The sequence below is a fragment of the Prionailurus viverrinus genome, chromosome D4 (genome assembly GCF_022837055.1).
Source record: "Prionailurus viverrinus isolate Anna chromosome D4, UM_Priviv_1.0, whole genome shotgun sequence".
Lineage (NCBI taxonomy): Eukaryota > Metazoa > Chordata > Mammalia > Carnivora > Felidae > Prionailurus > Prionailurus viverrinus.
In genome coordinates, this window is record NC_062573.1 from 45,332,495 (window position 1) to 45,356,078 (window position 23,584).

A 23,584-nucleotide genomic window follows, 5' to 3' on the forward strand; every position below is an offset into this window, starting at 1 on the left:
ATATTTTATTTGTCTCTCTGGACATTATATTCTTCTGATATCACCAGTGATGATATCTCGCATGACTTCTAGAAGACTTCCTCTCCCCACTCCCTTATCCTCTCTCCCGAATCGCCTTCTTCCTAGGGCTACCCAGAAGCTCCCCGTGCCCAGGGTAGGTCACTTCTCACTAAGGAGACTTCCCTTGCTCACAGGGAGGGAGATCTGAGGTGGCAAGCGGGTCTGGTCTGGCTGCATCAGACGACAATGGAGACTGAAAGAAGACCCAGTCCACCCACTGTCAGACCCACCAGAACAACGGACACAAAATAAAGCACCAGGGCCTCTGGTTCTGTCTTCAGCAATATTTATTGGAAACGGCGATACTTCCTGTGGTAAGAGGTTTATACATTAAGCAGTAAGATTTGCCTTTCACTCCACATGACCCACTACCGCAGGCAGCACATCCGAAGCAGCACATTAAACCTCTGAAAGAATCTGTACAGCTAGATAAATAGAACTCTGGATACCTAACAGGACTTAATGACTGATACCAAAAAAAAAAAAAAAAAAAAACCCCAGAAGAACAAAAAAACCACTCATAAGCTTACACACGGCACTGTACACACAACACGAAGATGGAACAGAAGGGACAGAAAGAAAAGTAATGACTGAGTTGGGAAAAACTTTTGCATCTGCAGCCACACATCTTACTTAAACTGCTAAGCACAAAAATCATCTTTATTTGGTCCTCATTGAGGGCAGAATATGCACAAATGATGTTCAAAGAACACAAGGTGGAAGTGGACAGGAAAGACAATTGCTGTTTCTTGGTCTAGGAACTAGTGGAAAAATGGTTTCTTGTGTTTTTCTCCTTGTGTCTCTGTGCCAAACGGACTCATGAAACATGTAATTCATAAATAAAACTGAAGTGAAGTGATTTTTGTTCCCTCTTCCCTGTACCTTCAGAAATGGCCTAAATATATACATCGTTTCTCTGCAGCAAGAAATTTAAGCTTGGAAACCAGATGTCTTCCCAATTCCTCATAATGGAGAATCTCTTCTCTTCAGCCCCTCTCACAATATGCTGATTGCCAACTGTCACCGTAGTACTTAGAAATAACAGCGGGAGTCCCCCTCTGGCTTTATTAGCAGGGTGAGAAGAAAACTTGCTGTCCCTCAGAAACACGCATATGTGAGAGGAACAAAGGTGACAGTTTTCAGAAAAGATTTTTAACTCGCACTCAACACTTTCCTACCTATAGCATCAAGGGACTAATTCATTCAGACCAGAAGACAAGTTGCTGGTGAGGGAGGCTTTCTTCCACAATTCTGTGATTCACATATTTGGGAGGGGCAATGTGAAAGCAAGAACTTTCTCCTATTGAAACGGAGAACCTGAGACCTTGACATGGCCCCTGGGTGATAGACAGTATCTTCAGTAGGATGTTTTTTCTGTGATGTGGCTCATGGTCATATTCTAAGAAGCCACAACCTCCTGAGAACTGTGTAAACAGCAGTTCCATGACTACTGGCTGGTCTCAGATGGTGTTTAAAAAGCACATGCCATGCCCACCAGCCTAAGAAGATACCACCCATCACCATGACTCTTGTGGGATCACACAAGTCAACCAAAGATACTCGGTGGGGCTTGATGACCTGGACCACTGCGGCCTGCACTTGGGATGTGTTGTAAGCAGCATTACCAAAGCAGTGGTTAAACTTAACTATCTGGGTCAAGAGGAGGTAAGCCTGCCAGCCTAACATCCTAATGAGGCAGGGCAACCAGAATCTCCACATAGTTGATGGGGAAGAAGCCTGACTGGCCATGAAGCATCCCCTCATACCAGTTCTCATCAATTTGGTTAGTGAGTGTGATGATATCACCCTCTTTAAAACCCAACTCCCCTTCATTTTCAGGTTCAAAGTCGTACAGAGCTCGGCAGCAGGGCTGATCCATTGGGGCACCTGGAAGTGAAAGCAGGAGAGAAGAACACAGAAAGACAAGGGGTATTTAAGTCACATATCTACCACCTGCTGCACCTGCCCGGCTTGCTGTCCCCCTTGATTCCTCCCTCACTCCTCTTCCTGCTGAAGCTTCCTCTTGCGGCTCATGCCGAGTCCACTGCATGGCATCTGCTCTTTACCAGTCTTCAGAAGCTTTCTCAGATTTCTGGAAGTTGTTCGATGCCTGCTTCCATGTCCAGTATGAAAAATAGCCTCATCTACGTTTGTAACACATGCGCCACAGTCCATCAAGTTTTGCCTTCCTGATGATGTCCAGAGATGGGAGACCCAGTGACTTAGGGAGTTTTAATGAGATTTAGGTCAATAATATAACAAGGCCAGAACCCTTTCCATGTTAGCATTTTAAAATCTCTGCCCATGTGAAAGAGTCAAGTTAATTACATGAAGAATGCTTGGCAACCTCAGAATAACAGTGCAGTTTTCACTTTTGAAAGATAAAGACTCCAGCCTCTGCGAAACTGCTGTAATGTGGTGAAAACAAAACAATATAAGACACTGGGTTCAAGTTCATATTCTGGGTGACCTTGCGCAAGGCACTTATTTCCCTTTCAGTTTCTCTAACATTAGAATTCACAGCAGAACTTACTCCACACTACTACTGTGGCTATTAACTGAGATCATGTAAAAATTATATAACTTTGTAAATTGTTACATATATAAATAATAGGAGTACATCAGAGTTCTGGCGTACAAAATATAATGTACTCTACCTTGAGTAAAATAGTGAAGAATGGAATTGTATCTTAAAAGTGATCTGTTTTAAGTGAGCATATATATTTTATACAGCATGTATCCACATAGGCACATGAACTCAGACAAGTGCATACACCTCCCATGTCTTCTAGATGGTTTGAAAGGGAAACAACATAACCTATTTTTTTTTTTTTTTACTTAAAGCAGAAAATGAGCAAGTCTCCAAAGAAAGGGTTAAACATGCGGTTGGCTTCTGAACAGGGAGAAGCAAACTAGTCACAACAGACATGACTAGTGCTTGTGGCCAGCTAGCTTCTAAGAGCCACTGCTGTTTATAATACCTGACCCTGGGGGCTCTGAGAAGCCAAGGGGAACGCAGAGGGCAGAGGGCGCTGACTGTCACCACACACCTGTTTTCCTTCATGGTCTCCTGAGAGCATCTCACAAAGCATTTCTTACCACAAAACATTAGCACTGGGCTACAGGGAAAATAGGAGACACTGCATATCTTTGAAGTCCACATCCAGTTTTCAGAGAGTTTCCACTTCTTCAACCAGGTAAATGTTAAGGTTGAAAACACCTCAAGCACAGGTTTTTACCTAATCTGTGTGTAGGGGGTGGAGAGCAATGGTGCCAACTGAAAGAATATATTACTGGGTATACATCAATATTCCTGATAGAAAATAAATTTTAGCTTTTACTGTACCAACCTCAGTTACACGGCATAATGAGTTGGTTGAAGGTGGTGGAAGGAGAGGAAGAGAGCAGATGTTGAGATGAGAAATACATCCATCTACAGATATATTCAGCCATTTGCTCCCATGACTTAAGAAATCCAATTGGACATGTTCCTGGAGCTGCTGTCTGTGGGTCATATGTGAGTGTATGTGGGCACGCCCTGCCAGGGGCATTTTCTCTCATGCGTTCTGGAACACAGAGAGTAAAACAGGGGAAAAAAAGATGATATTGCTGGCACCAAATTGGCTCATTAAGGTGACAACACAAGAGAAGGTCCAAATCAAATGTGTTACTTAAGAGGTTAATGTGTGCTAATGATGGAGAGTGAGAGAAAAGGGGACAAAGAAAGTTTCCTAGAGGAGACAAGAGGGAAAAGGAGGAAAGAAATGATCAATGAGAAAAGAAGGAAGGAGTGCTTTGAAAGAGTTTCTACCTGACAAAACCATCCTGTAAGAAATGTATCACTGTACAGTTCTTGTGCAGCCCGACTGGACTGCGCCTAGAATTTACGGACAAGTGCCAATGGGAGGTGCCCAAGGCTCTTATAATGGGGTCTGCAGGTCTCAGCTCCTTACCTGCAGGTTTGGGTGTACTGGTGTGCGAGAGGCCCCCGTTGGGCTGAGTACTGTCTCCAGTCGGAAACTCCAGGCTCATTCGTGGTTTAGGCTGATATTCCCTTCTAGGCTGAGATGAAGCTTGCCTTATTCTGCATTAAAAAGAAAAGGTGGGGGGGGGGGATAAGAGTATGTAGCCAATTAAGAAGCAAAAAGAAAAGCAGTGATATCCAGGAAGGCTACCAATGTGGAGCAGGGAAAATCTCAAAAGAACCCATAGCCGTCTTATCTGTAGGAGGTCTCTGCTTTCAGTGGTGTCCCTCTGGTCATACCCTCACCATCTTCAACCTTTCTCTCAATCCCTCCCTCATTTATTCAGAGCTCCCTGTGAAAATGTGCTGGGAACCCAAAAATGAATGAGACACAGTTCTTGCCCTCAAGCAGCTTATGGTGTGTAAGGGAGATGGAACATAACTGAGTACCATACACTGTGGTAAGTGCGGTTATGGAGATACATACAAAATGCTACAGGGAGGTGGCAGTGGGCAGGAGTCTACCTGCCCACAGGAAGGCTTATGGAAGGAGAGAAAACACAGCTAAGAGTCATTTCCAGATGAATAGTCCTTTCCAGAAGAAAGAACTCAAGAGCTCGAAAAGATTTGGAAGGAGGAAATACCCTGAGAAGAGTGAGCAGTTTGAGATACAAGGAGGGGAAAGAGATGAGGGAAGACAGGAGGAAAGTGGAAAGGTGTAGACAATAGATATATTCCGTACACCCCCAAGTATTCTCCATAGTCTCAGATGCATATGGAGCAAAGTGTACAGATTTGCAAGGACAGGGAGAGGTTAAGATAGGGTGACTGTAGAATGATACTGACTTTGAACATATTTCAGAGAGATAAAAGGAAAATGGCCCTTCTGCTCAACAGATGTCACAAAGACATATAATACTTCTTTAGTATGTCGAAGTGCATGCTTTTAGATCTTTCTCGAGGTTTCCGAGTGTTACACACATTTCTATGAGGGTGCATGGAGGAAAGCTGCACAATGTGACATATGTTACAGTAAGGACCTCTGTCTAAGCTGTGCAGGTTGGGACCCTGCAACTCCAGGGAGCCCCATTCACAAGACTACCATGGCCTCACAGTGGGGTGCACCTGAGGAGACGGAACAGGCACACGAAAGCTGTCCCTCTGACGGTGGAGGGTTCTTACATGGTGTGAAAAGATACAGGCTTTCAAACAGATTATGCCTGCCTGGCAAACCCTGGTGACACCACGGTGTGACCCTGAGCTAGTTACTTGATCTCCCTGGGCTCCCACCTTTAGGTGAAGCTAATTATACTTAGTTTACAGAGCTGTTTCATAAGACGGGTGATGATATGTCTCCAGTACGCACACAGAGTATCTGCTCAGCAAATCATATCCATTATCCTCGGTAGCACCCGGCTTCCCACCTGTGGTGGCCAACACACAATCCAAGCATTGGCTTCTCACAAACACAAGAGTACACTCAAGGGAACAAAGTATAACAAAGCACAAGACCCACAAAAGTCAAGACAAATAATCCACAAAGTGCCTATGCAGAATCAAAACTTTTGGCACAAGTTTTACTTCAAATGGACTCCATTATTTCCATTTCTTTACCCATCATTTCATAGGAAGAAAATGGAAGTGTAAAATTCAGGAACTGTTGAGATACCTTTCTTCCAGTCTGACAGTGACTTGCTGCAAGATCTGGACCGCCTGCTTGTGGTATTCCAGCTGGGCTTGGACGAGCGCAGACAGCTGGCTCACCTGTTCGATCTGCAGGCCGATGGGGTGGGGGTGGGGGTGGGGGTGGGGGTGGGGGAGACACGCCTTAGTTACCAGATTACCATCCTTAAGCAACCACTCCTGCCCCAGCACATATATGACAGAGCTGCCCTGACACACAACCCCAATCTCCAGCGCCAGGAGATATTTCAGGTTCCATATCAGTTAAGGATAAGAAGCATCCATATGCTTGGAAACACCAATACCACAAGGAGTAGTTAGGAATCCAACTGAAGATCACACACAACTCTCACTGAAAGTCTCATTCTTAGCTACAAACTTCCAGCTGGATTTGGCTAATTTTATTGATTTCTTATAGGAAAAAGATACATTGACCAAAGGACTCTTGGTGCCCTGTACTTTTCATGCTCTTTCAATCTATCTGCAATGTAAAGAGGCTGGGTCAATGCTTGGGTGCATTTCAGCTCCAATATTCTAGGCATCCTCAGTTACTCTTCATTTTGTGTCTCAGGCTGTGACCTAGCTGAGTATTTCCCTCCAAGTCAGCAGAGGCAATGCTATTCCATAAGTTTTGGGGTGGAATGGGGCCCTGGGAAGGAACACTGTGATTCAGGTCACACCTTGTGCCTAGAGCATCCTTCTTTAGCAGGCAGGTGAAACACCAGTTGTTTCACATAAACAAAAACCTACACTGTGTCTCTGGGTGGTGGGAAAATCCAGGTATGTTCAACATGCCTCCCCTATCACCAGTCAGGGCAAATCGGGTAACTGATAAGCACATAAAGGCTCTGTAAACATCTTAGAAGAAGTTGGTTGGCAAATGATAGGGCCAGAGGTGGGAGTGAGCAAGAGCTTGAAAGCTGTTTAGCAGGTTTTACTACATGAGCGGTCAGAAGTCCTCATGGCTATGAGGCTGAAAGGACTCAATGGAATATAATTTCTAAAGCCACAAATAATAATTTGGTGCTCTGGAAATGTAAAAATAGCTTTAAACTTCGTTATACATGCCCCCAAATACAGTATCTATGCTACAATCATCAAACTCAATTGAAATTAGTTTTTGAAAGAAAATATCAACTTTACTTCAAAATACAGAACATCTTAACCTATACTGGGACCCTCAATTCTAAATGCATTTTAGGTGATATTCTTTTATAATCTGAAGCCAATTTGCCAAATATTTCAACAAAGTATTTTAAGCTACTGAACCTTTACATGAATCATCAGAAAGATTCTTCATCTTCTCACCACTGGTAATTCTTTACGGTCATTAGGAGTCAAACATCTAGTTAGATCAAACCAAGATAATACAGAAAAAAACCTTACCATTTCTTGATCTACTTTATTTTTTCAATTCTTTTAAAAGAAATAACTATCTGCTGAAGTTCTCACCATATAGTGTAATCAGATATGCACATTTTAAATTACATAACCCTTTAACATAATCTTGAGTCTCAACGGCAAGATTAAATTAGAAACCACAGGACAGTCACTCACATCCATCTCTAAGAGATTAAACATGCTTGACTCAGCAATTTCTTTAGATTCATCAAATTTCTCCAGAGCCTGACGGAGCTCTTCATCTGGAATCTTGCCTTGTCGTTTTTTCTTATAATCAAAGTCCAGGCGTCGACCTTCCAACTTCTTTAGATGATGCTGAAAAAGTCAAGGGCGGCAATATGCTTTGAAAGGATTCATTGAAAGGGACTATTTTTAGTCTACTTCTCTGTCATGCCTATTAGCCTCCAAAATACGACAGGCTAAGTTCTAAAATATCATGTTACCAGAAAAATAAAGAAACCTGCAACAGTGGGGCAAATGTTTCCAAAGGCTTAATGTGGAGAAGCATCTTTAAAAACAATTAAGAGTAAGAAAGAAATTGTGGGAATTACCAGTGCCCTTTATTTTCTGACCTTGCTGGGCCAAAACCAAGCTGGGCATGATAGCAGCTGGGAATATGTGCATACTGCCTCACATGTGGAAAACACTGCTACATAGAACCCACAAGTTCCCATCTTCAAGAGAAATGGTAGCTTGCAAGAAGGCAGGGGGAAAAACACTTCCCTTGAAAAGAAGTGAAAAAGACTGGCATTCTTGTTTTTTGAGTCCTAGAACATTAATGCTGGAAGGGACTTATCTTTGAGGAAATCAGTCTGTTAGAATCACATAAGTTGCTTATCAGAAATATGGATTACTGATCACCTGCATTAACATATCCAGGGCCAGAGTCTAGTAATCTCTATCTTAACCCTTAGCCCTTGGTGACCGATGTAGCTTTCAGGGAACCATTGATGAGTTTAAGTCTCCCATTTGGTAGGTGATTAAACCAGTGGAAAAAACCTAACTCAGAAGGGACAATAGACGGGGTCTAATGCCCCACAGTGCTCTTCAATCCCTCCGTGCATCCTTCCCCACTGCCTGGCCACTCAACGTCTGCCCAACACATCTAGTGACAAAGTGGGAAAGTCGTTTCCCACTGCTACAGGGTGTCTTTTGCAAAGAGCTGCAGTGTTGCATTACTAATGGGTGGGAGGAAACACTAAACTTCCCTGATCCTGGGCGTGTATGGAAAGAAAGGGAGGGAGATGAAAACAGAGTTGGGAGCGGCGAAGAAATGAGAAGGAAAAGAGGAAGAAAAATATCCTAGACCTTCCCTTCCACTGTATACCCTGCCTGCAATCCACACCCTGATCCAAGTTAAATGTTTGCTCCTTTGGAAGGGATAGTCTTAAAACACACTTGAACTTGCAGTCAGGGTAGAGTATTGGAGGTGCGGTTAACATTGTAGACTTAGAGTGAGTCTGCCACTTACTAACTGCAATCTTGAGCAAGTGATACAGGGGAGGAGACTAGAGAAAAAGCCGTCTAAGGGACTTCAAGCTGTAGATGACCACATTACAATAAAGTTAAATTTCAGAGAGGTTCCATAAATATTTGTTGAAGGAATGAATGAGTAAACATTATACACACAGATGGAGGCAAAGCCAGTTGAACTTTATTTATTTGGAAGAGCTCACTCTTCTCCATGTTTTATAAAGAGGATAGTTGGTTATTCTTCCTCAGTCCTAACAATCATCATGAAAATATGAAAACATGTGTTTATAGAATGATAGTATAGCTATTTACCTAAGCTAACAACAGATACATCTAACAACTGTTTTAGAGGGTGAAATCAGCCCAGAAAGACATAATTAATAACACTGGATAGTATCAGGGAAGGATATTATTCTTCTGGAGAAAAAAAAAAAAAAGCTTGAAAAACCTGAAGACTGAATGTGGAAAAGTCAAATGTAATATTCATAAGAGGCCCAATCATAATAGTGGGGCAAAAGAACTGCATTTCCGGTTAATCTCAATTTGTCTGGCTGGGTTGTTTTTAATTCAAACCTGACCACACACGATAAGCTTAAAACAAAAGTTTTGTGAAGAAAAAGGACACCTACATCTGCACATTCAAACTGCTTGCTTCCTAAAGGACTGGTTGCAGATACCTGAATTTCTCTCAGATCTTTGTCATGAAGGTTCTGAAGGGGGTCAATGAAGTTTTGCTTCACTTCCATGTCCAATGAGTCTTTCACCTCCGAGAGCTCCCGCATGGCCTCCCCCACTTCACCAAGGGCTGGGCCTGGAAGGGGAGAATGAGTCTGTTTCATGTTAAAGGACAAAGGTGAAATGTATATGCAGTCACAGGGCCACCACAGGTGAAAACCCATGGACTACTGCCTGTCTTGCAAGGACAATGGAGATGAGAGGCATTACATAATGCCCTCTAGAGAGCAGTGTGTTTCCACCTAAGACAGTCCATACAGTACAAATTCAATGCTACCAAGGGGGAGGTATCTCTTATTATGAAGATCATAACATTTTGTTTTTCCTTTAAAAAGCAATTTTGGAAGCTCTCTACCCTCCCTTGTCAGTATGGGCTTTCCCTAATAGGGAACCTGTTTAAGGCCAATGCATTTAGCAGAAGCAAATATAAGGAACAGACATTTACTTGCTGAGACTTCCCATCATGAAGAAGTGAAAACAGAAGTGTTTAGTATGGTGACTGAGTCGGACAAGAGAGGGGTGAAGGAATTCATCTGGGGTGGTAGATCTCAGAGAAAGCTTATGGGGCAAGGTGTTACATCATACAGACTGTTCCCTCTGCCCTAATATTCAGTTATGTCAGACACACTCCACAGTGAGCTTCCAGGCATCTGGATGTGTTCACCAGCTACTGTAAAGATTAGGATCTCATCAGGGAAAAAGAAAATAACTAAAACCTCTACTAAGACAAATCACACTAAACATGAAATGACTCTGAAGACAAATTTTTGGCCCATGCATATAAGATGTAAAACAGAATCAAAATATAAAATGGTTTGAATAATTTCCTGCAGCGTCTTACTGGCACTAAGTCCCCACGGACAAATGAAAGAACAGAAGTGTGAGAAAGCACACATTACCAAAGTTGCAATCATCTCCAAGCTCTCTTCCAAACTTGAGCATGGCCTCTGCCAGCAGTGCTTCTGCCTGGGGATAGCCTGGCCCTTTCTCCTGGCCACGGATTTTTGACATGGTGTTGATCATGCTGAGTTTAGCTCTGGAAGCTGGAGGCAAAGAGATCACAGATGTTCACAATAGGCAATGTGATATAGCAGAGACAGGGCCGGATGGAGAATCAGGCCTTAACTGGCCCATAAACCACCTCAGCTATGAACAATTACATCTGCACCTTCCTAGCTTTGGTGTCTTCATCTGTAATATGAGGAGGCTGGCCTACAGATTGATATAAACAGACCTTTTTTTTTTTTTTTTTTTTTTTAAATCACCAAACTTTCCCTTTCTTTCAATACTTACAAGGAACTTAATAGAAAAAGCAAAGCTCTTCTGGGTGGAGATCCTACCCTCATATTGTCTCCATCTTCCTGTGTACTTTTCCAATCCTCTCTTCACTGTGGTGGCTCTGGCAGTACCTCTGTGGAGCTGGGAGGCCCCATGGGAAACATTTTGAAAACTACTGAATTATGCATTCTCTAAGTTTTAGGATTCAAGTTTATATTTCAATTCTAGGAGTCTATGGACAAAAGTAGGAAATTGTTAATTCTTGCCATGGGAGCCTTATGCCAAATTTTACTTACACCCGTTTTTTCAAAATCACTGTTCAACTAAGATTCTGATGGTAAACAGACCCATGAACAACAGAAATACTGAGTTCATTAAAAAGATTTAATCACTTCCCTAGAACATAATGGCTTCTGAGAATTAGTTTCATGCCACAAAGACAGCACTTCAATTTCTTTTTTGCTATTGTTTTTATAAAAGATGCTTAGAAGCAACTCCAGTTTTCCTGGAAGAAAAAGTTTTTCTAACACAGTGTTAAAGAGAATTTCTTGATGCTAGGATACTAGATTTCCTCAGGTTCATTATTAGAGTTGGGCTGTACATTAGCCTAGGATTGTGCCCAGGATCCCATCTGCATGGAAACCCCTGAATGAGCCACTGCCAAAGACACTTCCAGCATTATCAGTGGCCGATATTTAATCTTGAGCATTTGTTTCAAATAGTTTTTAAAAAATTTTTATTTCAACTCTAGTTAATACATAGTGTTATATTAGTTTCAGATGTACAATATAGTGATTCAACAGCTCCCTAGAACATCCGGTGCTCATCACAACAAGTACACTCCTTAATCCCTATCACCTATTTAACTCACTGCCCCCTCCATCTCCCCTCTGGTAACCATTAGTCTGTTCTCTACAGTTAAGTCTGTTTCTTGGTTTGCCTCTCTTTTTTCCCCTCTACTCATTTGTTTTATTTCTTAAATTCCATCTATGAGTGTAATCATATATTTGTCTTTCTCTAACTGCCTTATTTTGCTTAGCATAATACTCTCTAGTTCCATCCACATCAGTGCAAATGGCAAGGTTTCATTCTCTTTTATAGCTGAATAATATTCATATATATCACATCTTTTTTTCCCTCAGATCTAGGGTTAGGGATAGGGCCAGGGTGAGGGTATGTGCCTGGTATCCTGCAGGTCAGGTCCCTACAGAGGGTGTTAGGGTTAGGGGTTAGGCTTTAGGGGTGAGGATAGGGTTAGGGCTAGGGTTAAAGTATGTGCCTGGTATCCTGCAGTTCAGAGACCTCTCCAGAGGATAAAATCCCGAATTTATGCTAGAATGGGAATAGACATGTGAGCCATCTATTGAGCTGAGGCAAGGTGGGATTTTTTATTTTAATTCCAGATAACTAATATACAGTGTTGTATAGTTTCAGGTTACAATATAGCAATTTAACACTTCCATACATCACAAATAGGCTTTTAGTTAAATTTGGGATTCCAAGGTCAAAACTGGAGATGAGGACAGTTATCATGAGAGGACTCTTCCCAGCCTAGCCCCAGCGGTATATATTATAATGAACAAGGAAGATATGGTGCCTCCCTTTAGGAAGTTTACAGTGAACTAAGGGGAGCATCTATTTTAAAACAATTAGAATGAAGTGCATATACTAAGTGCCATGGTGGGGGATTATAGCAAGTTACAGAAGTACAGCATCACCTCAGTCTGGGGGCAGAGGACATTGCAAAGAAGGATTCTGGAGGGAAGTATCTTTAAGCTTAGAATCACATAGTGACTAGCAGTTAGTTGAGCTAATAGTATATGCAAAGCCTGGTGGTAACTGGAAAAAAAAAAAATATATATATATAATTCAAATTTTCCTTACTCTGCTTTTCAAAGTATATATGTGTTAATTTTCAAAAATTGAAATTGCTACATGGTCACACATTTTTGAGGGAACAGTATTATTAGAGCATATTTTCAAAGCCTTTTCCAAAATACATCGTATCAGAGATCCCGGAAGGAACACTGTCCCTGCCCTCAGTGTGCTCACAGTACAGTGAGGTGTGAAATAAACAAACAGACAGTGGCAACAAACATAAATGCAATGATGGCTAATGTGTACAAGGCACTGGGGGAGTACAGAGAAGAAGCCATAAAAGCACAAATAAAAGTGAAATAAGCAAACATCAGACAATAAGAATTATAGAATGAATAGAAGGAAAGAAGATAAATGGAGGCCAATGAAATACAGTACAGAAACCACACATGGTAGTTAATCCCTTCAAATCCTGTTTTGACTACACTCTGAAGACTTACTCCTTTTACAAAAGTTGGTATTGATTTGTGCTTATAGCTTGGTTCTGTTAAAAGTCCTCTTGTGGTTAAGTAATGACCAGAAGTAATTGAAATGGTTTAATACTGTGGCTGATTTTCAAAGTCATCATTCTTATTCTTCTACTAATTACTTAAAAATATCTTGGAATTTTTCTACATTTTCATGAAAAGGGTATTCATACCCTTTTCAATACCATACCTATTCAATACCATACCTATTAGTTTATTTCTTCAAATCCTCTAAAATATCTACTGATCCACATATTATTTATTCTCCATACTATGAAAAGGCTGGCTTTTAAATTCATTCACAAACTCCTTAAATATTTATCAAGAATCTCTAGTTAGTAAAATTTCTGTGTTCCTGAAAACGATCATCAGACCTCTGAATTCATCATCTTTAAATATAACATAATTGTATTTAAATGATTTTTTTAAAGCTGTATTTTAAGAAACAGAAAGTAAACCTGGAAAATACAAATTTCAGACATTAGAATTCCTATAGTATGGTCTCTTCTCTTTCAAATTATCTTTTTTGCTTTCTCATAAATTTTCTCACAAATTTTTACAATCTCTGAGGCTACAGCCCCATATTTACTGTTCCAGCTTTGCTATCCTAGTTCAAGTTGCCCCCACTGGGTTTACTGCTGAAACAGCTTGTCAACAGTAATCCCTCCCCTGGTCCATGGGAACAGGATCCTGGTATGCTGATGAGTGTATCTCCCAGATGGGTTAGCATAACCCCGTGTACACTGTGGATGTTTAACACATGCCCACTGAAGGAAGAATAAATGAAAGAAGAGATTATCTTGAAAACTAGTAGAATATCATGGCAATGGTTTCCATAAGTAGACTCTGCTCACATCCATTGGCTCATGTGCCTAAGAGCCTATAAAAGCATAACAGAGAATGAGAAATAGAAAACTTGTTTCTTTTTGTTGAAAAATAAAAGATTTGTTTTAGGAGAGAAGGGAAGACATCTATCTGACTCAGCTTAGAATAGGCTTCTATACTGAAAACAGGACATTAGGCCCTGTCCATATAGTGAACAATGAGATTTCCTCTACCCACTTCCCCTAATTGTCACCCAGAGAACTGGCAGCCAGGTTAGTACCTTCCAGGTAGGGAACTAGAAAATTTTTCTAGGGGGAATACAAATAATCCAAAAGAAGAGACCTACAGACACTGGTAGCTGTTAAGTACCGAATACACCAATCCAGGCTATTCAGCCTAGAAAGAAGCTATTACAGTTTATAAGCCCCCACTAACTCCCACACAACTTTACTGCCATACACTTAAGTGGAAAAATATAGACACCAACACCAGATTTTGAAAAAGGTTTCTAACATAAAGGAACCAAAATAAATAAGGCAATTACAGGAAACAAACCATTCTTGGAGGGAAAAATAACTATCATTAATATTCTCAGGTGTCTAAGACACTTTGTCCATGAAATAAAAAAAGAAACAAAGAAGAATTCTTAGGAATTAAAATATAATTTAAGTTTAAATATGAACTTAAGTAAAATATAAAATTAAAAATCATGGACACATAAAGTTGAGGCAAATTACCCAAAAAATCGTACAAAATTTTAAAACTAGAGAGAAAATCAGAAAGAAAGCATAAAATCAGGGTCAGTCCAGGAGGTCTAATGACTGAATAACAGAAGTTCCAAAAAGAAAAAAACACAAAGAAATATAAGGGTAATAGATTCTTTTTAAAAGTTAAAGAAAATTTCTGAGAACTGATGAATGTGTGTTTCCTGATTGGAAGAGGCCACTGAATGCCTAACACAATGGATAAAAGGGTCCACGTGGAGGGCCATTAATAAGAAATTTCACTGAGAACACAAAGAAGTTCCTAAAACCTTTCAGAGAGGAAAAAATAGGTTATATACAAATATCAAGAATTAGAAGGTAATTGAACATGAGAATATCATGAAAAATGAGAAATTTCCACGTAAACAATGTAGTGATGACTAAAAATTTCTTAAATAATATATAATTCTATATAAATTATCAATGAAGCATGAAGGTAGAATGATGACATTTTCAGACACACAAAGAAGGATTCTGATCACTTTTCTTCCCAAGCTAATGGAAGAGGCAGTCTACCAAAATGAAGATGTAACTCAAGAAAAGGGACAGTACAGAATCTAAAAAAAGAGATCCAACACAAGGACAGATGTAAAAATGATGACAAAAGGAAATCTCAAGATGGCTACTGCGCATCATGCACTAAGGGCAACTGTAGCTGATGCTACACATCATAACCAGGTCCACATAGCAGAGGAAGCCATGAGCTACAAGGGAGCTACAGTCTCCCCAAGATCCTCCATGGGGTCAAGTTACAGTTATCTACCACTGTACCTTGCTTTATAATGCACCTTTCTTTGGCTTCCCCTCTTCCCTACTTCCCTCAAGGTTTCCTGGAATCACTTCCCAAATCAAACCCTAGTGCTCATATCCTTGCCTCATGGATTGCTTCTGGGGGAACTCAAATTAGGACAACAAGCAATGTAGAATGCAACTTTAGATATCTCAAAAATAATGAACACCTGACATGTTTCAATATAATGAGAGAAGATTCACATATGTGGCAGAGGGTCTGGGAAAGAATGAAAGGTACACAAAAAGTGGGTTTTTCGGCAAGATGGCGGCTTAGGAGGACGCTGGGCTCACCGCACGTCCTGCTGATCACTTGGATTCCATCTACACCTGCCTAAATAACCCAGAGAACAACAGAGGATTAGCAGAACGGAGTCGCCGGAGCCAAACGCAGACGAGAGGCCCGCGGAAGAGGGTAGGAAGGGCGGCGAGGCGGTGCGCGCTCCACGGACTGGCGGGAGGGAGCCGGGGCGGAGGGGCGGCTCGCCGGCCAAGCAGAGCCCCCGAGTCTGGCTTGCAAAAGCAGAGGGGCCTGACGGACTGTGTTCCCACAACAAGCGCGACTTAGCGTCTGGGAGGTCATAAATTAACAGCTCTGCTCGGAAAGCGGGAAGGCTGGAGGACAAAGGGAGGGAGAGCTGCTGAGCCCCCTGACAACAGAGCTCAGTTTGGTGGGGAACAAAGGCGCTCGCCAGCGCCATCTCCCCCGCCCATCCCCCAGCCAAAATCCCAAAGAGAACCAGTTCCTTCCAGGGAACTTGCTCGCTCCGCGCAAACACCCAACTCTGCGCTTCTGCGGAGCCAAACCGCCAAACCTCCGGCAGCGGATCTGACTCCCTCCCGCTGCCACAGGGCCCCTCCTGAAGTGGATCACCTAAGGAGAAGCGATCTAAGCCTGCCCCTCCTGCCCCCGTGCACCTTGCCTACCCACCCCAGCTAATACGCCAGATCCCCAGCATCACAAGCCTGGCAGGGTGCAAGTAGCCCAGACGAGCCACACCACCCCACAGTGAATCCCGCCCCTAGGAGAGGGGAAGAGAAGGCACACACCAGTCTGACTGTGGCCCCAGCGGTGGGCTGGGGGCAGACATCAGGTCTGACTGCGGCCCCGCCCACCAACTCCAGTTATACACCACAGCACAGGGGAAGTGCCCTGCAGGTCCTCACCACGCCAGGGACTATCCAAAATGACCAAGCGGAAGAATTCCCCTCAGAAGAATCTCCAGGAAATAACAACAGCTAATGAGCTGATCAAAAAGGACTTAAATAACATAACAGAAAGTGAATTTAGAATAATTGTCATAAAATTAATCGCTGGGCTTGAAAACAGTATACAGGACAGCAGAGAATCTCTTGCTACAGAGATCAAGGGACTAAGGAACAGTCACGAGGAGCTGAAAAACGCTTTAAACGAAATGCATAACAAAATGGAAACCACCACAGCTCGGCTTGAAGAGGCAGAGGAGAGAATAGGTGAACTAGAAGATAAAGTTATGGAAAAAGAGGAAGCTGAGAAAAAGAGAGATAAAAAAATCCAGGAGTATGAGGGGAAAATTAGAGAACTAAGTGATGCACTAAAGAGAAATAATATACGCATAATTGGTATCCCAGAGGAGGAAGAGAGAGGGAAAGGTGCTGAAGGGGTACTTGAAGAAATAATAGCTGAGAACTTCCCTGAACTGGGGAAGGAAAAAGGCATTGAAATCCAAGAGGCACAGAGAACTCCCTTCAGACGTAACTTGAATCGATCTTCTGCACGACATATCATAGTGAAACTGGCAAAATACAAGGATAAAGAGAAAATTCTGAAAGCAGCAAGGGGTAAACGTGCCCTCACATATAAAGGGAGACCTATAAGACTCGTGACTGATCTCTCTTTTGAAACTTGGCAGGCCAGAAAGAATTGGCACGAGATTTTCAGGGTGCTAGACAGAAAAAATATGCAGCCGAGAATCCTTTATCCAGCAAGTCTGTCATTTAGAATAGAAGGAGAGATAAAGGTCTTCCCGAACAAACAAAAACTGAAGGAATTTGTCACCACTAAACCAGCCCTACAAGAGATCCTAAGGGGGACCCTGTGAGACAAAGTCCCAGAGACATCACTACAAGCATAAAACATACAGACATCACAATGACTCTAAACCCGTATCTTTCTATAATAACACTGAATGTAAATGGATTAAATGCGCCAACCAAAAGACATAGGGTATCAGAATGGATAAAAAAACAAGACCCATCTATTTGCTGTCTACAAGAGACTCATTTTAGACCTGAGGACACCTTTAGATTGAGAGTGAGGGGATGGAGAACTATTTATCATGCTACTGGAAGCCAAAAAAAAGCTGGAGTAGCCATACTTATATCAGACAAACTAGACTTTAAATTAAAGGCTGTAACAAGAGATGAAGAAGGACATTATATAATAGTTACAGGGTCTATCCATCAGGAAGAGCTAACAATTATAAATGTCTATGCACCGAACACCAGAGCCCCCAAATATATAAAACAATTACTCATAAACATAAGCAACCTTATTGATAAGAATGTGGTAATTGCAGGGGACTTTAACACCCCACTTACAGAAATGGATAGATCATCTAGACACACGGTCAATAAAGAAATAAGGGCCCTGAAGGACACACTGGATCAGATGGACTTGACAGATATATTTAGAACTCTGCATCCCAAAGCAACAGAATATACTTTCTTCTCGAGTGCACATGGAACATTCTCCAAGATAGATCATATACTGGGTCACAAAACAGCCCTTCATAAGTTTACAAGAATTGAAATTATACCATGCTTACTTTCAGACCACAATGCTATGAAGCTTGAAATCAACCACAGAAAAAAGTCTGGAAAACCTCCAAAAGCATGGAGGTTAAAGAACACCCTACTAACGAATGAGTGGGTCAACCAGGCAATTAGAGAAGAAATTAAAAAATATATGGAAACAAACGAAAACGAAAATACAACAATCCAAACGCTTTGGGACGCAGCAAAGGCAGTCCTGAGAGGAAAATACATTGCCATCCAGTCCTATCTCAAGAAACAAGAAAAATCCCAAATACAAACTCTAACAGCACACCTAAAGGAACTAGAAGCAGAACAGCAAAGGCAGCCTAAACCTAGCAGAAGAAGAGAAATAATAAAGATCAGAGCAGAAATAAACAATATAGAATCTAAAAAAACTGTAGAGCAGATCAACGAAACCAAGAGTTGGTTTTTTGAAAAAATAAACAAAATTGACAAACCTCTAGCCAGGCTTCTCAAAAAGAAAAGGGAGATGACCCAAATAGATAAAATCATGAATGAAAATGGAATTATTACAACCAATCCCTCAGAGATACAAACAATTATCAGGGAATACTATGAAAACTTATATGCCAACAAATTGGACAACCTGGAAGAAATGGACAAATTCCTGAACACCCACATGCTTCCAAAACTCAATCAGGAGGAAATAGAAAGCTTGAACAGACCCATAACCAGCGAAGAAATTGAATCGGTTATCAAAAATCTCCCAACAAATAAGAGTCCAGGACCAGATGGCTTCCCAGGGGAGTTCTACCAGACGTTTAAAGCAGAGATAATACCTATCCTTCTCAAGCTATTCCAAGAAATAGAAAGGGAAGGAAAACTTCCAGACTCATTCTATGAAGCCAGTATTACCTTGATTCCTAAACCAGACAGAGACCCAGTAAAAAAAGAGAACTACAGGCCAATATCCCTGATGAATATGGATGCAAAAATTCTCAATAAGATACTAGCAAATCGAATTCAACGGCATATAAAAACAATTATTCACCATGATCAAGTGGGATTCATTCCTGGGATGCAGGGCTGGTTCAACATTCGCAAATCAATCAACGTGATACATCACATTAACAAAAAAAAAGAGAAGAACCATATGATCCTGTCAATCGATGCAGAAAAGGCCTTCGACAAAATCCAGCACCCTTTCTTAATAAAAACCCTTGAGAAAGTCGGGATAGAAGGAACATACTTAAAGATCATAAAAGCCATTTATGAAAAGCCCACAGCTAACATCATCCTCAACGGGGAAAAATTGAGAGCTTTTTCCCTGAGATCAGGAACACGACAAGGATGCCCACTCTCACCGCTGCTGTTTAACATAGTGCTGGAAGTTCTAGCATCAGCAATCAGACAACAAAAGGAAATCAAAGGCATCAAAATTGGCAAAGATGAAGTCAAGCTTTCGCTTTTTGCAGATGACATGATATTATACATGGAAAATCCGATAGACTCCACCAAAAGTCTGCTAGAACTGATACAGGAATTCAGCAAAGTTGCAGGATACAAAATCAATGTACAGAAATCAATTGCATTCTTATACACTAACAATGAAGCAACAGAAAGACAAATAAAGAAACTGATCCCATTCACAATTGCACCAAGAAGCATAAAATACCTAGGAATAAATCTAACCAAAGATGTAAAGGATCTGTATGCTGAAAATTATAGAAAGCTTATGAAGGAAATTGAAGAAGATTTAAAGAAATGGAAAGACATTCCCTGCTCATGGATTGGAAAAATAAATATTGTCAAAATGTCAATACTACCCAAAGCTATCTACACATTCAATGCAATCCCAATCAAAATTGCACCAGCATTCTTCTCGAAACTAGAACAAGCAATCCTAAAATTCATATGGAACCACAAAAGGCCCCGAATAGCCAAAGGAATTTTGAAGAAGAAGACCAAAGCAGGAGGCATCACAATCCCAGACTTTAGCCTCTACTACAAAGCTGTCATCATCAAGACAGCATGGTATTGGCACCAAAACAGACACATAGACCAATGGAATAGAATAGAAACCCCAGAACTAGACCCACAAACGTATGGCCAACTCATCTTTGACAAAGCAGGAAAGAACATCCAATGGAAAAAAGACAGCCTCTTTAACAAATGGTGCTGGGAGAACTGGACAGCAACATGCAGAAGGTTGAAACTAGACCACTTTCTCACACCATTCACAAAAATAAACTCAAAATGGATAAAGGACCTAAATGTGAGACAGGACACCATCAAAACCTTAGAGGAGAAAGCAGGAAAAGACCTCTCTGACCTCAGCCGTAGCAATCTCTTACTCGACACATCCCCAAAGGCAAGGGAATTAAAAGCAAAAGTGAATTACTGGGACCTTATGAAGATAAAAAGCTTCTGCACAGCAAAGGAAACAACCAACAAAATTAAAAGGCAACCAACGGAATGGGAAAAGATATTCGCAAATGACATATCGGACAAAGGGCTAGTATCCAAAATCTATAAAGAGCTCACCAAACTCCACACCCGAAAAACAAATAACCCAGTGAAGAAATGGGCAGAAAACATGAATAGACACTTCTCTAAAGAAGACATCCGGATGGCCAACAGGCACATGAAAAGATGTTCAGCGTCGCTCCTTATCAGGGAAATACAAATCAAAACCACACTCAGGTATCACCTCACGCCAGTCAGAGTGGCCAAAATGAACAAATCAGGAGACTATAGATGCTGGAGAGGATGTGGAGAAACGGGAACCCTCTTGCACTGTTGTGGGAATGCAAAGTCGTGCAGCCGCTCTGGAAAGCAGTGTGGAGGTTCCTCAGAAAATTAAAAATAGACCTACCCTATGACCCAGCAATAGCACTGCTAGGAATTTATCCAAGGGATACAGGAGTACTGATGCATAGGGCCACTTGTACCCCAATGTTCATAGCAGCACTCTCAACAATAGCCAAATTATGGAAAGAGCCTAAATGTCCATCAACTGATGAATGGATAAAGAAACTGTGGTTTATATACACAATGGAATATTACGTGGCAATGAGAAAAAATGAAATATGGCCTTTTGTAGCAACGTGGATGGAACTGGAGAGTGTGATGCTAAGTGAAATAAGCCATACAGAGAAAGACAGATACCATATGGTTTCACTCTTATGTGGATCCTGAGAAACTTACCAGGAACCCATGGGGGAGGGGAAGAAAAAAAAAAAAAAAAAGAGGTTAGAGTGGGAGAGAGCCAAAGCATAAGAGACTGTTAAAAACCGAGAACTGAGGGTTGATGGAGGGTGGGAGGGAGGGGAGGGTGGGAGGGAGGGGAGGGTGGGTGATGGGTACTGAGGAGGGCACCTTTTGGGATGAGCACTGGGTGTTGTATGGAAACCAAGTTGTCAATAAATTTCATAAAAAAAAAAAAAAGGTACACAAAAAGTGAAGAAAATGAGAAATAAAACAACTACTAACTCCACGAAAAACAAAAAGGTTGTACAAGAAAGGAAATATAATCATATTATTTTATATGTCTCAGCTCCATACAAGTTTACAAGGATGTAAAATGTAAATACTGAATACTAATTTAACAAAAATTATGCCACAAACATACTGGTAATGAGGGAGGGGAAGGATGTGAAAGAATGGGAAGATAAGAGCAAACAATTCTCATCTTCCAAAGTAGGAATCAAACAGAAAACTTAAAACTGGAAAACCGAGCAGGGAGCAACATAAGCATGTTGTTTCAAGATTAGAAGTAAAAACCAAAGAAAGAACCAAAAGCATCTTGAAAGTGTTGTTTCTTGAAAATGGGTGAAAAAATGCAACTCCAACGGCACTGTTTTTTGTAAAAAGCACTGTAAAATTATTGGACTATTTTTAATATGTACATGTATTACTTCCATTATAAATAATTAAATTTAAAATACTTCCCACTTCCTTCCCTCAGGAGACCTAATTTAGTGGCTGAACTGGGTAAGAAATACTCATGGTATCTTGACAATCTGGGCACTGCTCTAACTTCAAAGATCTTTCAGCCAGAAAGTTTCATATTTTAATTAGTTTAAGGAGAAAAGAACAGGAAAAGTTAATAAGGATTAACAAGTAAAATGCCATTAGAAAACCATCGAAGAAAAGGGCTGGATGAGTCCACACCCACTTGATTTCTGGAAGCAATTGTATCCAGTCAACTTGAACCAGAAGAAGGAGTAAAATTATGATGACCATAAAAGGCTGATCTTTTCCCTAAAAAGGGGTCCTATTGTTGTGTGCTCCATAAAAAGGCTGTTTATTTTTTGGCCTAATGTGGAAACTACTGGGAAAACTCAGAAAACTCTACTTATAAGTCTTAGTTTAAAAAATGTTTACTTCTTAATCCAAAGAACAAACAAGAAAGCCACCAAGGTCTTGTCTTTCACAGAAATCAGCACAGGGCATTAAAATAAACATTAGCTTTGGTTCAGACAAACATAGGTAAAAATCCGGTCTCAAAATCTTGCTAGCTGTATATTCTTGAAAAATAATCATTCATAAGGTTGTTACCTGTATTCAATGATAAACTACAAAAAGAGTAACTAGTATAGCCACACAACCGGCACTGGAGACAGAGGAAAGCATTCCTTTCTTCCCTTTTCCAAGTCCTCTTTTTTTCTTTTTTTTAATGTTTTTATTTATTTATTTTTTGGGGACAGAGAGAGACAGAGCATGAGCAGGGGAGGGGCAGAGAGAGAGGGAAACACAGAATCTGAAGCAGGCTCTAGGATCTGAGCTTTCAGCACAGAGCCTGATGCAGGGCTTGAACTCATGGACTGTGAGATCATGACTTGAGCTGAAGTGGGACGCTTAACTGACTGAGCCACCCAGGAGCTCCATGTGCTCTGGAATACTGCCAGCTTGACTGTATGGGGAACTACATTTCCCAGAATCCCTTCTCCATATGCTTCACAGAATTGGTAGAAAGCGAGATTGTGTGAGACTTGGGAGGTGAAGGAAGGGGAAGCAGTAGTCCTAATATTCTGGAGGCTGTGACTGCATAGAGGAGGCAACAGATTGATGCAGAGCTACAAATGGGGTCCAGCTCATTCCCGCTCTTCCCTACTCTGTGTCCAGCTCTTGTTGAATGCTGATTCTGCTTACCAAAGGTGACCTTAGACCCCCCAAAGATCTTTTGTTGCAAAAGCAGACATAGCAACTTTGAAGAGCCAACAACCTTCCACTACCTTCCATAGCTTTTGCAGTTCTGCTACAGCAGCTGGACCTGCCTACCAGATTCCTCTTTAGATCCCTAAGTCCATTCACCTGAGTCAGGGCTGGTCAGTGACCTTTCTCTAGTCTTTCAACTCCATATTTTTGGCATTATCAAGATCTTTCAATAACTGTGCAAGCTCTAATTCCTTTAATACATCTCCTATTTCATGATATCCACAGTGACTTTACTTCCCTGACTGTGCCCTGAATGATGCAATGTGTGATGTTCTTGTAGAACTAAAAAA

The 23,584-nt window shown here is 41.2% G+C and overlaps 1 protein-coding gene across 1 annotated transcript in view; it reads right to left on the reverse strand.

Annotated features, from left to right (window-relative positions):
* Positions 1-329: 329 nt before the first annotated feature.
* SH3GL2 (SH3 domain containing GRB2 like 2, endophilin A1) overlaps positions 330-23,584 on the reverse strand; it is a 220,835-nt gene continuing 197,580 nt past the window's right edge. Inside the window, exons 4-9 of the mRNA XM_047831347.1 lie at positions 10,216-10,359; positions 9,259-9,392; positions 7,265-7,423; positions 5,694-5,797; positions 4,014-4,144; positions 330-1,947 (exon numbers count right to left, since the gene is read on the reverse strand). Of these exons, the coding sequence (XP_047687303.1) occupies positions 1,748-1,947; positions 4,014-4,144; positions 5,694-5,797; positions 7,265-7,423; positions 9,259-9,392; positions 10,216-10,359 (872 nt within the window). The 3' untranslated portion in view covers positions 330-1,747. The remainder of the gene's footprint in view (positions 1,948-4,013; positions 4,145-5,693; positions 5,798-7,264; positions 7,424-9,258; positions 9,393-10,215; positions 10,360-23,584) is intronic.